This window comes from Mastigoproctus giganteus, chromosome 11 (assembly GCF_048544385.1).
Source record: "Mastigoproctus giganteus isolate SK-2022 chromosome 11, ASM4854438v1, whole genome shotgun sequence".
Lineage (NCBI taxonomy): Eukaryota > Metazoa > Arthropoda > Arachnida > Uropygi > Thelyphonidae > Mastigoproctus > Mastigoproctus giganteus.
The window spans coordinates 28,902,595-28,921,049 of record NC_143585.1 but is presented as its reverse complement, the minus strand read 5'-3'; the positions used below and the strand labels follow the sequence as shown (position 1 = coordinate 28,921,049).

Genomic DNA, 18,455 nt, shown 5'->3' with positions numbered 1-18,455 from the left:
AAAAAAAAAAAAAATGCACAAATTTCTCAAAATACTAATTTTGACAGACAAATACTTTACATATTAGGTTTGCTTGTCGATGCGTTACAAGTGTTGTCCCATCTTAGCAGATAGCTGCTGAAAGTTTGGTTGATGACTTGTTAGAACAGTATGTACAAGCTCATTTAAATGCTCAGTCAAAATAGATTGATACTTATTTTTTAATAAATTTAAGTGTTGAATTCAAAGACTCGAGAATATGTCATACCGAAAATAGATTCATTTCTGCACACACTTTTGTTTTAGGATATTTTTGTTCTGGAACCTGCTTTTCAAAACTCAATAGTCGAGCAGCCACTTCCTCTTAGTTGTTTCAATCCTTCATCCTCTTGGAGCTCCAGTAGCTCCCCAACCCTACAGCTACTGTATCTCTAGCAATTGGAGGTGAGACGGGACAGCCATTCTTCATAATGTCAACCAGAACAGGATTTTCCAAAGATGCAAATTACGGTTAAGTGCTCTTAAATCACAAAATCTATCATTAATTTCTTCTGCTAGTCCGTGTAACGTATGCATAATCTCTAATTATTATTTCAAATCCAGGTAGAGTATGCAGTTTTACTCAAACATGTGAAATGAGTGAAGGTCTTAGAAACCAGGTTCTTCTCTAAGAAGTGTCAGTTTGTTGTGGAAGATGAACACTCTGTTCTAGATCAAAAATAAGTTTTCCTTGTCCTTGCAGAGATAAATTAATGATTGTAAATGCTGAACAACGTCTGTGAAAAATGCCATATCTATAAACCACTGGGCATCCTCAAGTTGAGGGAAAGATTTCCCTTTTTCTTTGACAAATTGTTTGATTGGCTCCATCAAGTGAAAGAACTTTGTTAGAACATTGCTTAACAAGAGCCACCTTACTAAAAAAGAACCCTGATACATCATCTGGAAGCTGATCATAGTCTATTTCTTCCATGAAGGCTTTGAACTGTCAATGTGTTCCAGTGCTTGAGCATATACAGTTCATTTCCAGAACTACCTCCATAACATGTTTACATTTAAAATATTTAGCTGCTAAGTGTTTCCCTATGAATAATGTAATGGACAGGAATAAAATCGGCTAAAAATGCATCAGCAGTTAAAAGTCCCATAAGCCCTTTATTGACGCCTCTCATAGCTGGGGCACCGTCAGTTGCAACATTGACTATCTTCTTAATCGGTACAGAAGCTTTGCCAAGCACCAGATCAAAAGCTCCTTTTACATCTGAAACTAGAGTCATATCCATCAAACCAATCAGATCTAACAGTTCTCCTTTCACATCTTGATTATATGCTACAAAATGAACAAATATGACTAGTTGTGGTTTATCTTCAATGTCAGTATATTTGTCCAGGTCCAGACTCAGTGCCCAGAAATTCTTTAAATCATGCTGAAAGTTATTTATAATGTCAGCACTCATTACAAAAATTAGTCTTTCCACTATGTCAGAAGACAGTTAGTGGTTCAATTATTTTGTGCAGTTTTCTATTTTCTGGGTCTAAACTGAAATTACTTGACCAATATTTTCCTTAATGAACTCTCCTTTCATGTAGGGACACTTTGCCTGAGTGATATTGAAGGCCAAATTAAATCCAGCCTCTGTTGTTACATCTGCCTCTTTAATAAAGATTGACATAACCTTGGTTTGACTATTACATTTTTCTTTTAAAGACAATATTTTAGTTCGCTTAACAGGAACCAGCAGGAAATTATTGGGTGAAAGAACTGGGATTCATTTCGTAATAGGGCTTAACATTACTGGCCTTGAATTGTGACAATGTTACTTGACACAAAAGACACGTTGGATTACCGTTTCTCTCCACAAAAACAAACTCCTCTTCCCACACTGCCTTAAATCTCCTATTCTCATCTTCATATTTACGTTTCCAGACAGCATAACTTCTAAAGAGTCTCACTTAAAGAGAAACTAATAATGTTCACACAAATTAACTTGTGCACTGCAAAAAACTGATCGAACCACATATACCTCTAAAGCGTTTTATCACAGAGATTCTACACATGATAGATGGTGCCATTGGCTTACAGAGATGTACATACACATTATATAGCTATTTCCAATATACCTTCCACTATTGCAGCTCCCAAAGGTCATCTAGCTGAACACCCGTTATTTAGCATTAGCTAAAATAAAAAAAACAATTTCACACATCTATTCCCTCTAAAAATTTGTCCAGTTCCTTCTTGAATTTCTTTAAGCTATCAACTTCCACAATGACAGTCGGCAGTTTGTTCCAGCAACGAACTACCTGCTGGCTAAACAGAAATTTCCACATATCTATTCTACAACTGTCTTTTCCCAATTTGAATCTATGCCCCCCTCAGATTTGTAATCTGAGCAAGCAGAAGGATTCCATCAGATTTGAGCCTGCTCAACCAATTCAAGGCCATATACACCTCAATCAGATCATCTCATAGGTGCCTTGTCTCCAGATGCTGCAATTAGTATTAGCATTAGTAGAGGCATCTGATGCAAGAAAGCAAGCTTATGCAGTAACAGCCAAAAAAAAAAATAAAAGTAAAATAAATAAATAAAAAATAACCACTTCCACTTCACCCCTCTGTTCATTCGAAATACCTGTCCAGCTGAGCCTTAAACTTATTTAAGCTATCAACTTCCACGACAAGGGATGGAAGTCTGTTCCACCTACCAACCACCCACTGGCTAAAGGCAAATTTCCGCACATCTATCCTAGATCTGTCTTTCCTTAATTTGAATTTATGCCCTCTCAGGTGATTATTCTGAGCAAGAGGAAGAATCCCATCAGCATTGAGCATGCTCAAACCATTCAAGATTTGTACACCTCTATCAGATCACCTCGCTGGTGCCTAGTCTCCAGACACTGTAATTCGCAAAACTTAAGCCTTTCTTCGTAAGAGCACCCCTTTGTTCCATTCACTAATCTTGTTGACCTTCTCTGTACTCGTTCCAGCAGCTCTACATCCTTCTTGAAATGAGGCCTCCAGGCCCGTATACAGTACTCTAGGTGTGGCCTGACCATTGCCTCATACAAGGGAATAATCACCTCCTTATCCCTGCTAGAAAAATTCCTATATATCATTGACAATACACCATGAGCTACTCTTGCAGCCCGTCTGCACTGCTCAGAGAACTTCATGTCTGTCTGCACAACCACCCCCAAGTCCCTTTCATTCTCTACCACTGTCAGTGTAGTACCACAGAGTTGATACGTTGCTCTGGGGTTGCTGTTTCCCATATGTAGTACTTTACATTTGTCATTGTTAAACTTCATTTGCCACCTATCAGCCCATCTGCTCAACCTTTCCAGATCTTGTTGCAGCAGCATAGTGTCAGTAGTGTCCTTGACAACCTGCCAACCTTCGTATCGTCTGCAAACTTGGACATTAAGCTTGATATACCATCATCAATAACATTTATAAATACAGAAAACAATAAAGGACCCAATACTGAACCCTGAGGGACTCCACTAATAACATTAGTCCACGATGAGCAGTGTCCATTGATTACCACTCTGTCTTCTCCCCCTCAACCACCCCTTTATCCATAGCAGCAATTTGCCTCCAATGCCACACTGTTCCAATTTGTGCAGCAGTCTTCCATGCGCAACAGTATCAAAAGCCTTTCTAAGATCCAAGTATATAATATCAAAGTTATTCCCTGCATCCAGTTCTTTTGTGACTGCATCATAGTATCCAATCAAATTGGTCAGGCAAGACTTCCCCTTAACAAAACCATGCTGTGTCACAGCTATAACTGAAGTCTTGTCTAGATGATCCTGCAGTGCTTCTTTAACCAGTGCCTCCATTAATTTTCCGGGAACAGAAGTTAAACTCACAGGTCTATAATTACTTGTGTCAGCCTTTGATCCTCCCTTGTGAATTGGGGTCACATTTGCGCATCTCCAGTCCATGGGTACCTCCCCTGAATCCAAGGAAGCTCTCATAATTATGGCTAAGGGTTTGCTTACTTCCTTTGCTGCCTCCTTTAATATAACTGGATACATCCCATCCACCCCAGGTGCCTTTCTTGTGTTTATCTTCAACAATTTCTCCTCCACTTTACTCTCAGTTATTACAAGATTCTCTAGCTTACTGCTAGAGTTGAATACACCTCTGCCTTTCCCCTCGCTAAATAACTCCTCATGTGTGAATGTCGATGCAAAATATTCATTTAGTTTGTTAGCTACCTGAGCAGGATCATCAACAGTTGACCCATCAATATCAAGTGGACCAATCTGATTCATCCCCTTCCTTCTAGAGTTTACATAAGTAAAGAACTCTTTGCTGTTTTTCTTTGCATCCCTTGCCAAGAATTTCTCGTAATCTGCCTTCGCCTGCCTAACCTCCTTTGTAACTTGGTTGCATATCAACTTGTATCTATCATAGGCTTCTGTGTCATGTGTTAATTTGTAAGTATCCCATGCATTTTTCTTCTCTGCCATATGCCTCATTAGTTCATCTGACATCCATTTTGGCCTAAACCTTGAACAATATTTCTTAGTTGGTATGTAAAGCCTAGTAGCTTCCAAGATAAGTTCTTTGAATGCTTCCCATTTTGAATTTGCTGTTGATAACATCATCAGTTGGTCCCACTGTATAGAATTTAAATACTGTCTCAGTCCATCGTAGTCGCCTTTACGGAAGCAATAACCCTTCCCTTTACCCCTAATGGTAGTTACCTCTTTGAGTAAATCCCACTTCAGCACACTGTGATCGCTGCCACCTAGTGGTTCATTTATCTGCAGATTCTTAATGCATGAAGAATCACTGCTGATAATCAAATGAACAGTATTACTCCCTCTAGTTGCCTCCTGAACATGCCAATAAATCCACAAAAGCCCTGCTAGTGTGTGAGTAACCAGCCCCCAAATTCCAGTCAATATCTGGGAAATTAAAATCTCCCATTATAAGACTCTGATTTACTGGCCCACTCTATTTCCCTGTACAGTTTCTTATTATACTCATCAGGCCTATAGCACACTCCTACTCTCAATTTTGATCTCCCAATGCTTATGTCACACCAAACTGACTCAACACTGCACTGTCCAGAGATGTCGACTGGCTTCACTTCCTTGGATTTTATGTATTTCTTAACTAATAGCATAACCCCTCCTCCCTTCTTATCCTGTCTATCCTTTCTGTAGACATTGTACTCCCCAAATTCCAGTTCTGCATTCCTTATATCTGTGTGACACCACGTCTCTGAAATCCCAACAATATCTGCCTTGGATGTTTTGAGCAATACCTCAAATTCATCAAATTTATTTACTAAACTCCTAGCATTGGTGTACACACAAGTATACATGAACCTGCTCTTCCTCTTAGCCACCCTAACACAACCCATGTGTTTACATGTACCCCCATGATTCCCAGCAGTCGCTGAAATATCCTGCATCTTATTTTCCAGGCTGCTGCTCATTCCAATAGAAGCAATGCAAGAATCCCTTTCTCTTCTGCCAGTGGCTACTGTTAATCTATTAGTCCTTGTATCCCCCCCCCCAATCTAGCAGTTTTCCGACCCACCTAACACTGCCTCGATAGCATCAGCAAACATTCTTGCACCCTTTCTATTTAAGTGTATCCCATCCCTGTAAAAGCAGTCTCTCCTGTTAACAAGTACAGACCAGGCTGAAATAAATTCTACCCCTTGAGCCCTGCACAATCTTTCCAGGGCCTAATTGATCGACAGGGCTCTCATCATATACTCCCTCCTATCGTGTCTGGGCAGAATTGCAGACACTTTCAAATTCAACCCTAATTCACGGCTTTTTTTTCATCAGTGACCTGTACTTGTTAAGTAATTCCACCAGTCTCCTACCTGTCAATGTTAAACTTCAGTTGCTACCTCTCAGCCCATGTGCCCAACTCTTCTAGATCCTGTTGCAGTAGTACACTGCCATTACTGTCATTAACAATTTGCAGAACTTAAGCCATTGTTGGAAAGAGGACCCCCTACATTCCCCTCAATCGTTGCCCTTCTCTGTACTCGCTGAGGCAACTCTACATCCTTCCTAAAATGAGGCCTGGAGACTTGTACACAGAACTTAACGCATGACCTGACCATTGCCTTATACAAAGGAATAATCACCTTTTAACTACTAGCAAAATTTCTGTATATCATTGACAATGCTCCATGACCTGATCTGGCAGCCTCTCTGCATTGCTCAGAAAACTTCATATCTCACTGCACAATTACTCCCAGATCTTTTTCATTTTCTACTACCCTAAGTGTAGTACCACACAGTTATGTTTCTCTGGGATTACTTCTACCCATATGCAGTACTTTGCATTTGTCAATGTTAAACTTCAGTTGCTACCTCTCAGCCCATCTGCCCAACACTTCTAGATCCTGTTGCAGTAGTACACTGCCATTACTGTCATTAACAACCCTGTCAATCTCAATCTTTGTATCACTACATACTTGGACATCAAGCCTGATATACCTTCAAACATCGAACCCTCCGAGACTTCACTAATAACATTAGTCCGTGAAGAGTAGTGTCCATTGATTACCACTCCATCTTCTCCCACTCAACCACCCTTTTATCCATTGTAGGCAACTTGGCCTTAATCCATACTACTACAATTTGTACAGTAGTCTATGTGCAACAGTATCAAAAGCTTTCCTGAAATCCAAGTATATGATATCAAAATTGTTTTGCATACAGTTCCTTTGTAAACACATCATAGTATCCAACGAAATTTGTCAACAAAACTTTCCCTTAACAAACCCACACTTTGTCTGAATTATTACTAGTCTTGTCTAGATGATCCTGCAATGCTTCTTTAACCAGTGACTTTATTATTTTCCCCGGAACAGAAGTTAACCTAACAGGTCTGTAATTACTTGTGGCACCTTTTGATTCCCCTTTGTGAATTGGGGATACATTTGCACACCTCCAGTCCATGGGGATTTCCCCCAAGTCCAAGGATGCTCTCATAATTATTGCTAAGGGTTTGCTTATTTCCTCTGCCACCTCTTTTAATATAACTGGATAGATCTCATCCACCCCAGGTGCCTTTATTATGTTTAACTTCGACAATTTCTCCTCCACTTTGCTCCAGTTATTACAAAATCATTAAGTTCCCTGTTAGAGTTTAATAAGCTTCTGTCCTCCACTTCCCTGAAGTCCTCATGTCTGAATGTAGTTGCAAAATACTCATTCAATTTGTCAGCTATCTGAGCAGGATCAACAGTTGAACTGTTGATATCAAATGGGCCATCGATATCAGTTATACAGTTCAGGTGAAATCACCTCAGCTGTATAAAACAAACAGAACAAGAAACCAGAAAGTAGTTGGGCATAATTCACTAATGGTGAAATTGAAAAGTGTTAGCTATACTTTCCAGTTGTACCATTAGTGAATAATGTTCTGTTATCTGATTTTTGTACTTAACAGGGCAAAACCCTCCCTGATTTACAGAAAATCTGTTAGCACAATGTAGAAAACAGTGTATTAATCAAAGAAAGATATACAAAATAAGTGGAGGAAGTTTCATCAGTTTTGCCACTGCTAAACCTTTCCACCCATTCATACACCTTTGTTTTACCAAGAAAAGGTTCTCCATATTATGCTAATATTCTAAAAATCTGATTATATTGAGTTTTTCACTAACGTTGAAACTGGAAAGCAGAGCTGATATGCTTCAACTATATAAAACTATATAAATCTGATTATATTGAGTTTTTCACTAACGTTGAAACTGGAAAGCAGAGCTGACATGCTTCAACTATATAAAACTAAGTGCAAGCAAGTGGCAGGATACACGTGGACCTGTCAAACGATATAGCAATTATGATGTATTGAGAAGTGTCTTCTGTCATGGGCTATTAGTTTTATACCCAAGTTTGTTTATTTTTAATTTACCCTAGTATAAAAGAATAAGAAATAAAGAAATAGATGATCTCAAAATATAAAATTACCTGAAATGCTTGTACCAATATGAAAATATTATCCACTCCAACAGCAAGCACTAAGAAAGGAAGTACTTGAACAATAATGAGAGTGGCAGGCACACCAGCAAAGCAAAATACTCCAAGAGATGATGCTATAGAAACTAGCACAATGAGAACACCAACTAGTCCAAGTGTTAATTTGGAATCCACCTAGTAAGAAAAAAATAAATAACAAATACACAACATTAAAAGTATAAGAACAAGCATTCTAATAAGGTTAACATTTTTATTCCAAAATTATTATTTTTCAAATATGCTCCAAAGCTACAATATATTTATAATATATTACAGTATATTATACAATATAGCACTACAACATATTTATAACACATTGTAGTGTTGGACATTTATAATAATATTGTAAATGTATAAATATATTGTAGTCAATACAATATATTTTTAATAATAATATCATTTGCCATATAGTGCAAGAAAGCCACAAGCTTTTACTACAGTGTGGGGGGGATACAAATTATATGCTTCCCTCCTCACACGAGTAACTATCCAGTTGACCTTTGAATTTATTCAGACTGTCAGTCTCAACTACCTGCGAGGGCCACTTGTTCCGGCAATCAACAACATGCTGGCCAAACAAAAACTTTCTACAATCTAATCTAAATGACAATCTCTGTAATTTTGTATTTATGATCCCTAGTTCTGGAATTCTTTATAACAGTGAAAATTCCACCTTCATTCATTTTACTAATCCACAGAGCATTATAAACATCAATCAGGTCACCTCTGAGGTGCCTGGTTGCAAAGCTAATTACATAATCTGAGCCTTTCCTCATACAATTGTCCTGCCAATCTCACCATTCGAGTTACCCTTCTTTGGACCCTTTCAAGAAGCTCAAGATCTTTTTTCAGATAAAGCCTAAATGCTCAAACACAATATTCCAAATGTAGCCTTACAATTGCTTTATACAGTGGGATTATGACCTCTGTATCTCTACAGGATAACATTCGATATATTGTTATCCTGTAGTTAATAATTTGTTGGGGCATTCCATTTCAGCCTCCATAGGAACCACTTCCCGAGCCGTAGCTCATCCGTGGATTTATTCCTCATGGGTTTTTTGTACTTTAATTTAGAAGTCCTTTTAGTATTTAAACGCAATAAATAACGCAAAATTTAATAAACAGACTCACAATTTTAACGGCCACTTAGTCTCCCGTCAGAAGAATTGACTTTGCATTTTATCCGCCAATCCTAATGACGAGAGTTTCCATCCCTTCCTCGTGGAGGCAGGCCACTACTATCCAACAATCTATACCTTCTTTTAAACACCGCATCAACACATTTGTTAAAATATGTAAATAATCGTTTATCTCCAAACAGGACCCATAGATCATCTCTCCCAAATACACCAACTGAAATTTCTAATCATTTCTAAAGTCACTATAATTTGGACATTCAAACATAACATGTTCAGATGTCTCTAAGGTTCCACACACACATAAACCACTATCTCGAAGTCCCAACTGGTGCAATCTTAATGCTAATCCATGTCCAGTAATTAAGTATGTGGCATTCAAACCAAATTGTAACCAATTCTTGTTACTCCTATTAATTGAATCTACTCTTGGAAAAAAACATATAGGTTGGTCTACCTTTCACACTACTTTGCCATTGTTCTTGCCACTGAAGATAAATCATATCTAGAATTCTCTTCTTTTCATTTTTAATATCAGCTCTTTGATATATCCTTTCCTCAGGACATGATTGAATTTCAAACAACGTTCTCCTAATATTTCTCTTTGTGTAGTAGACCAACCCATACAACAATACCATATAGTGGACTGGGATCTTACCAGAAAGCACCTGTAAGGCCTCAGAGGAGACCGTTCGACATGCTCTTGTTATGCTTAACAATGCAAATCTTTGTGCTTGTGTTAAGTACTTTATCATAACTTTATTTTGAACCTTATGTACCCAAGCTCCCGAGGCATAGGTAACTATAGGGACAAATACACAATCATACAATAAATTAATAGAGCATCCTTTGATTCCCCAGTCGTTCCTAATAACTCTCTTGAGCTTGGCATACAAAGTTATGATTTTTTGCTTTATATACTTTACATGTTCGACAAACCCCATTTGTTCTTGTATTCTTATACCCAAATATTTTGTTTGTCTTACATATCGAACAGTCCAACCCTGAAGCCTCACTGTGGGAGATCGATTCATGCTTAGTTTTCCCTTCAAGAGCATCTGAACAGTTTTACTCTTAGAAATTTCTAACTTATTTTTATTGGCCCAAATTGTTAATCGCTCCAAAGCGTCTTTAGCCTGATTTTCTAATACTGATCTGGCATTACCATGGACAATCAGGACAAGATCATCCGCATACGCTATCTTTTCTATTTTTTCTTCATTTAAATCTAAATATTCATCCAATACCATATTCCACGCAAAGGGACCGATCACCAAACCCTGTGGACAACCCCTGTAAACTTTTCTTATAATCTCACCATACTTATTCCTTACTACAATCTCTCTATCATAAAAATAACTCTTAAAACATCTAAATAACGTCTCAGAACATTCTGTTTTACATATACGACTTATGATACCTTCCCACCACAGTCTATCGAAAGCTCCTTTAAAATCTATAAAAATCACGAGGGCATACCTTTCATCGCAACTCTCAACAGTCTGGACTAACTTATAAATAGCGTCCTCAGTAGAGTTATCTTTTTTAAAACCGTACTGGTTTTCTGAGGACATATTTTTATCTTGATATCTAATCATCAAGCGGTTAATCAATAACCTTTCATACGTTTTCGCCAAAACCGATAAGAGCACAATAGGGCGATACCCTCCGGTTTCACTCAATAATCTGTCTGTACTTCTGACCAACAATTTAATTTCAGCTTTCTTCCAACTGGATGGGAAGATACCTTCTGTCAAACACTTATTAAACATTTCCATATAAACATTCGGCAATATCTCAAATGCTTTTTTCATGACAAAAACTTCAATTTTATCAAGGCCCAGCGACCTGCCATCCTTTGCACAGCCTATGGCTTCACTAATTTCTACCATAGTAAAACTATTTTCAATTTCATTAGATTTATAATTATTATTATCATCAAGCATTTGTTTCTGATCCTGCCCCAGTCCTCCAGCGTCTACCGGAAAGAGATCATCAAGAATCCTGCTTATTGGAATCTTCCCATGTCACAATATTTCTATTATCAATTGGAGTAATCATAATATCCTGTGTGTCCTTTTTGTTAGTAATTAGTTTAAAAATTGAACTCCATGGATCCTTAGATCCCCACTCCCTGACATACTTTCTCCAACTTTCTCTCTTAGACTTATTCAACAACCTGACGTAATCAGAACGCACCTGTTTGAAGACATCTTTATAAACATTGCACAAGTGACTATTGCCTGTTCTTCTTACTCTTTGAAGATCTCTTCTTCTTCTGAACATATTCTTCCTTTTTCCCGCCAACTCTGCTGACCGCCAAAACACCGATCTACTAACTTTGAATCTTTTCTTCATTGTTTTTACACATGCACTAATAGTTATGGAAGTCACTAAACTAACACATTCTTCTGCACTTTTATTATTCCAGTCAACACCATTCATTTTCAATTTATATTCTCGCTCAAAGCTAGACCACATAACATCTTTAGTTTTAAATCTACCAGTGTCTATTAACAATCTGTTTTGACCACCATAGCTTATTTCAAAGGAGATGGTATTGTGATCACTACTGGTATTATTTTTTAACATTCCAATTCCTAATCTGCCTCATTATACATTGAGTTGCAATTGTCACATCTATGTAAGACTGACCATGCACCGACCAATAAGTAGGAATATGTCCCATAACATTAACAACTCCCATACCAGAGGTAGCAAGGAAATCCTCTAGACATCCCTCTATCATCAGTTCCCTCACTACCCCACAATGGAGAGTTTGCATTTGTATCTGCCGACACCACAACCCCACAAGAGCCCAATACGCTGTATACGCGCTCTAAATAATTTACAGCCTCTTCAATATTCCCACTTGGTGAACAGTACAAGTATACCAAATAACATCTGCCAAAGTTACCTATTACTTCACAACATACAATATCCTTATCACAAAAACTTACTACTTTAGTAACAGTTAATTCTTGGTTTCTTATTACAATGGCAACCGAAGAACCTTCTCCAGCTTGTACAACTCTATATGACTTTGGATATCCTATCCTTGGTCTCTTAATGTATAAGGCTCCTGCAGAAGTGCGATGTCAACTCCTCGCTCTTCCATATATTTATTTACTTCTAAGGCAACGCCTTAGCTTTCTGAGCATTCAATTGTATAAGTTTTAAGCTTTTATCCATAATTTATTTTCTTTTTATGAATCTCCAAAGCTTTTATATACTCCTGACAACCTCTACTCGTCGCCGCATGATCAGCCTCAACACCACGCTTAACACAATTGCAACATTTAGGCTCTTCTACTCTGTTCCCACAATCTTTATATAAATGTGACCCAGCACAATGACCACATACCACCTCCCTTTTGCAATACTTAGCAATATGGCCAAAATTCAAACATCTATAACACTGTGTAACAGTAAATATTTCTTTAAATTTGCATGAAGTCCACCTTAGATATAGTCTTTGTTTAAAACACATTTTCCATAACTCTGGTGCTACTTGCACAATCCAGTTATTCATTTTAGTCACCTTATTCCGATTAATAGTAAGCACTTCCACACTATCTTTTATTTTTCTTTGTGTAAGACCATGTTCCTTGAAATTCTTTGACCACAATTGCTGAACAAATTCTTCTTGAGCTAAATCCTCCTCCACGTCATAAACCACGATTTTAGGATTTATAGACCTTGGGACCTCTTATTTCAACCCTATTTCTTTGATCCTTGCACAAGATTTAATCTTCACCAGGTCTTCATTAGTCTGTTTCAACTATAACACCCCTGTCCCAAACTGTTCTTATACTACGAACCTTTAAGTTGGCCAACATAGGTCGGACTTCCTTTAGCACCTCTTCTTTAACTTGCTCACTCGTTTTATACCGTTCTGCATTAGCTTTTATAATCAAAACTTTCAGAGCACCCGTGTCTTCCATAGACTTCTTTTTCACTACATCAGAATACTCTACACCAACTCTTCTTTCACTTCTCCGTAACCTATCCTTTAATAACAAATTTTCCGTTTGTACTTCATGTGCTTTTCGATCTAATACGTCCCAGAAGTCCAATATTCTCCTAAGTGAAGCCATCGGGATTTTACTTACAGGGTCCCACATAAATTCATTCAACTTTTGTCTTGTCTCATAAATGTTCTCAAACCCTTTCATTTCTATCTTCTCCTGTACCACATCATCTTTTTTCTTTCTCCTTTTACCTTTCTAACTTAGATTACCAGCAGAAACATTATCTATATGTACGTCCGAATTTCTCTTCCTTAACTTCCTTTTCTTTGTAGACTCAGACTCATTTGAAGGACCTGGCAATGAAGTAGATCTCGTTGCTACTGGTGGTCCTATCAAGGTCTTATCTGTAAAGATTTCAATCTCAGTCAGCTCTTGAGCTTGCAAAAGTACACCATGTGCAATCTCTTCCATTTCGTCTTCTGTCACGTCAGTTGTTGCTAACATTAATTCCTCCTCGGAAATTAATTCCTCGGAAGATGAAGACATTATATTTCTAAAAATTCTATTTACACTTAAAATTATACACCAAAAATAGTGAATAGTTAACTATCTACATATATACAATCAGTATGTCAGGTAGTTAGGAGCTATAATCAAATAAGCCAAAATGGAATTATTAAAAACGCTCTGAACTCCAGATGTTAAAAACAACACTACCCAAGTCAAACGGGCAGTGCTCCCGAAGGCCGTTCTAGTTATGCACGGACTAAAATTTGAAGCAAAACGGTGCGATCAAAATAAGAGTCCAAAGGGCACGGAAATGCTGTGCCTGCAACTATATAAAGGGCACGAAAATGCTCCACAACACTCAGGAGAGGAAAAATGCACCCCCTCCTGATTTTAACTAGAACAGCAACAAGAGCCTCTTCCCTTCCTCTCTTTGCTCACCTTAGCTAGGCAAGGGGATTCACCCCTTACCTACCCACCCGGACCACTTGGAGGTATGAGCAGCAACGGAAACTTTCAGTTTCAAGTATAAGGAAATAGTCACAAGACACTTGTGATCCACACAATTGGCACTTGCTAATCAATAAGAATCTTTATACCCCAGCATTGCCGCTGGGGCAATTTGTTGGGGCAGAGAAAAGATAACAGTAAAGATGATTATTAAGTAGTAGTAGTGGCATGTGATGCAAGAAAGCAAATGTGAGCTTATGCAGCATCAGCCAAAAAAAAACACACACACACACACACACACACACACACACACACACACACACACACACACACCATTCCCTTCCAAATGCCTGTCCAGTTCCTCAAATTTATTTAACCTAAAAACTTCCACAACAAGAGATGGAAGTTTGTTCCAGCAATTAATCACCCGCTGGCTAAAGGCAAATTCCCACACATCTATTCTACATCTTTCTTTTCATAATTTGAATTTATACCCCCTTAGGTTCATAATTTGAACAAGTGGAAGGATCCAATCAGAATTCATCATGCTTAACCCATTCAAGGCCTTATACACCTTAATCAGATCACCGCACAGGTGCCTAGTCACCAGCCACTGCAATTTGCAGAATTTAAGCCTCTTGGTAAGAGGATCCATTCATTCCTCTCAACAATCTTGTTGCCCTTCTCTGTACACACTAAAGCAAATCTACATCCTTCCTAAAATGAGGCCTCCAGACCTGTACGCAGTACTCAAGGCGTGGCGTGACCATTGCCTTATACAGAGGGACAATCACCTTCTTTTCCCTGCTAGCAAAATTCCTATATATCATTGACAAAACCCCATGACCAGCCCTGGCAGCCTGTCTGCATTGCTCAGAAAACTTCATATCTGACTGCACAATTACTCCCAGGTGTTTTTCATTTTCTACCACCTTAAATGTAGTACCACACAGTTGGTACGTTTCTCTGAGGTTACTTCTACCCATATGCAGTACTTTGCATTTGTCAAGGTTAAACTTCAGTTGCCGCTTCTTAGCCTATCTGCCCAAATTTCCCGTTGGAGTAGCACACTGCCATTACTGTCATTAACAACCCTGCCAACCTTTGTATCATCTGCAAACTTCGACACTAAGCCTGATATACCTTCATCAATATCACTGATAAATATACAAAACAGTGACCCAGCACCGAACCCTGTGGGACTCCACTAATAACATTAGGTCCACGAAGAGCAGCACCCATTGATTACCACCCTCTGTCTTCTCCCACTCAACCATCCTTTTATCCATTGTAGCAACTTACCCTTAATACCATTCTGCTTTAATTTGTACAATAGTCTTTCATGCGCAACAGTGTCAAAAGCTTTCCTGAAATCCAAATATATGATATCAGAATTATTTTTTGCATCCAGTTCCTTTGTAACCACATCATAATATCCTATCAATTTGTGTCAGACAAGACTTTCCCTTAACAAACCCATGCTGTGTCTGAATTATTGCTGCAGTCTTGTCTAGATGATCCTGCAATCCATCTTTAACCAGTGACTCCATTATTTTACCCGGAACAGAAGTTAAACTAACTGGTCTGTAATTACTCGTGTCACCCTTCAAACCCCCTTTGTGAATTGGGGATACATTTACACATCTCCAGTCCATGGGGACCTCCCCTGAGTCCAAGGATGCTCTCATAATTAGGGCTAAGGGTTTGCTTACTTCCTTTGCTGCCTCCTTTAATATAACTGGATATCTATCCAGTTATATTAAACCCCATCCACCCCAGGTGCCTTTCTTATGTTTAACTTCAACAATTTCTTCTCCACTTTGCTCTCAGTTATTACAAAATCATTAAGCACCCTGCTACAATCTGATAACCTTCTGCCATTTTCAAACCTTAATAACTCGTCGTGTGTGAATGTAGATGCAAAATAATCATTCAGTTTGTTTGCTATCTGAGCAGGATCATCAACAGTCGAACCATCGATATCAAGTGGACCAATGTGATTCATCCCCTTCCTTTTAGAGTTTATAAAAGTAAAGAAATCCTTGCTGTTTTTCTTAGAATCCTTTGCAAAGATTTCTCGTAATCTGCCTTTGCCTGCCTAACCTCCTTTGTGACCTGATTACAGACCAGCTTATATATCTGCCATAGGCTTCTGAGTCGCTTGATAATTTATATGCATCCATGCATTTTTCTTCTCTGTCATGAGTCTCATTAGTTCATTTGATAACCATTTAGGCCTAAACCTTGAACAATATTTCTTAATAGGTATGAAACTTTTAATAGCTTCCACAATTAATTCCTTGAATGCTTCCCACTTAGAATTTACTGCTGGTAACGTTGTCAATTGATCGCACTGTACAGAATTTAAAAACTGTCTGAGACCACTGTACTCACCTTTACGGAAGCAAAAACCCTTTCCTTTACCCCTGATGGTAATTATATCTTTAAGTAAATCCGACATCAGTACACTCTGATTACTGCCACCTAGTGGTTCCTTTATCTGCAAATTCTTAATACACGAATGATCATTGCTGATAACCAGATCAAGAGTATTACTTTCTCTGGTTGCCTCTCGAACATGCTGCTGCAGAAAACAATCATCCAATAAATCCACAAAAGTCTTACTAGTGTGTGAGTGACCAACCCACAAGTTCCATTCAATATCTGGGAAGTTAAAATCCCCCATTATAAGACATTCTGATTTACTAGCCCACTATTTCTCTGTACAATTGTTCATTGTACTATTTCGAGTCGTTAGGCCTATTACACACTCCTACTCTTATTTTTGCTTTCGCAGTGCTTGTGTCAACACCAAACTGATTCAACAGTGCACTGTTCATCTATATCAACTGGATGCACTTCTTTTGATTATGTTTTTCATAATTAACAGCATGACAACTCCTCCCTTCCTTTCCTGTCTATCCTTTCTGTACAACTGTACTGCCCAAATTCCAATTCCGCATTCCTAATATCAGTGTGACACCACGTCTCTGATATCCCACCAATATCCGCCTTTGATGTCTTGACCAACACTTCAAATTTATTTACTATACTTCTAGCATTGGTATACATGCAATCATACAGGTACCTATTCCTAGTTACCCTGACACATCCCATATACCCACTTGTTTCACAATGACTGCCATCAGTCCCTGAAACCCCCTCACCCTTCGCTCCAGGTTGCTACTTATTCTAATAGAAGTTGTGAAAGAATCACCTTCACCTCTGCCTGCAGCTACATTTAACCTTTTAGTCTGTGAATCCCCTCCCAAGCTAGCAGTTTTCCGACCCACCTAATGCTGCCTCGATAGCATCAGCAAATATTCTTGCACCCTTTCTATTTAAGTGTACCCCATCCCTGTAGAAGCAGTCTCTCCTGTTAACAAGCACAGACCATGCCGAAAAAAATTTTACCCCTTGAGCCTTGCACATTCCCTCCAGGGCCGAATTGATTGACAAGGCTCTCATCACATACTCCCTCTTATCGTGTCTAGGCAGAATTGCAGACACTTTCAAATTTAACCCTAACTCACGACTTTTTTGCAACATTGACCTGTACTTGTTAATGTAAATCTGCAGATCTCCTCTTAATGTCATTGGTGCCAACGAGTACAATAATATCACCTCTTGTGCCCTTAAAAAATATGCTTTACAACATCATCAACTTTTGCCTCTGGTAGACATACCCTGGTCCTGTTCCATCTATCCTTTTTACACAATATATTCCCCCTCTCCCTGACAATAGAGTCACCAACAATAACTAGTTCCTTTGGACCAGGCATTCTGCCTTGGAGATTGCCGCTGTGTTGTCTGATGCCCAGGAGTGAGCTCTGGCGTTGAGTTGGGCAGCTGAGAGCTTGATGGGTCCCTCATATTAATTTCTTCGAGGGCATCTACCTTACACCTCAAGCTCTCATAGACGCCCAGTAGAACGCCGAGTTGATGCCTAATTTCTAGACACTCTCTGCACCTGGCACACACAAAGACATCCTCCTTGGCTAGATTATGTTCTGTTCCAGAGTTCAGCAAACATTTCACAAGTTGCACATTTTTTTAGGTTGTGATGCGTTTGAGGGCATCTACCCTACACCTCAAGCTCTCATAGACGCCCAGTAGAATGCCGAGTTGATGCCTAATTTCTAGACACTCTCTGCACCTGGCACACACAAAGACATCCTCCTTGGCTAGATCATGTTCTGTTCCAGAGAGTTCAGCAAACATTTCACAAGTTGCACATTTTTTTAGGTTGTGATGCGTTGGAGAATCGCCCCCCCCCATTGGCAATAAGATTGTTCAGAAGAATTCTAAACAATCTTATTGCCAATGAAGCTCGAGGTGTCCAGATGATATTTCTCTGCACATTCTTAAAATCTGTGCTCCTTGCTGCTGTTTTGCCTTG

At 38.7% G+C, this 18,455-nt stretch overlaps 1 protein-coding gene across 3 annotated transcripts in view; it reads right to left on the bottom strand.

Moving 5' to 3' along the window:
• The window catches only part of LOC150077842 (NPC intracellular cholesterol transporter 1-like), a 671,091-nt gene that overhangs the window by 359,719 nt on the left and 292,917 nt on the right, over positions 1–18,455 (bottom strand). For all 3 annotated transcript variants that reach the window (XM_090384813.1, XM_090384814.1, XM_090384816.1), the window contains one exon: positions 7,942–8,124. In XM_090384813.1, the coding sequence (XP_090240939.1) occupies positions 7,942–8,124 (183 nt within the window). The remainder of the gene's footprint in view (positions 1–7,941; positions 8,125–18,455) is intronic.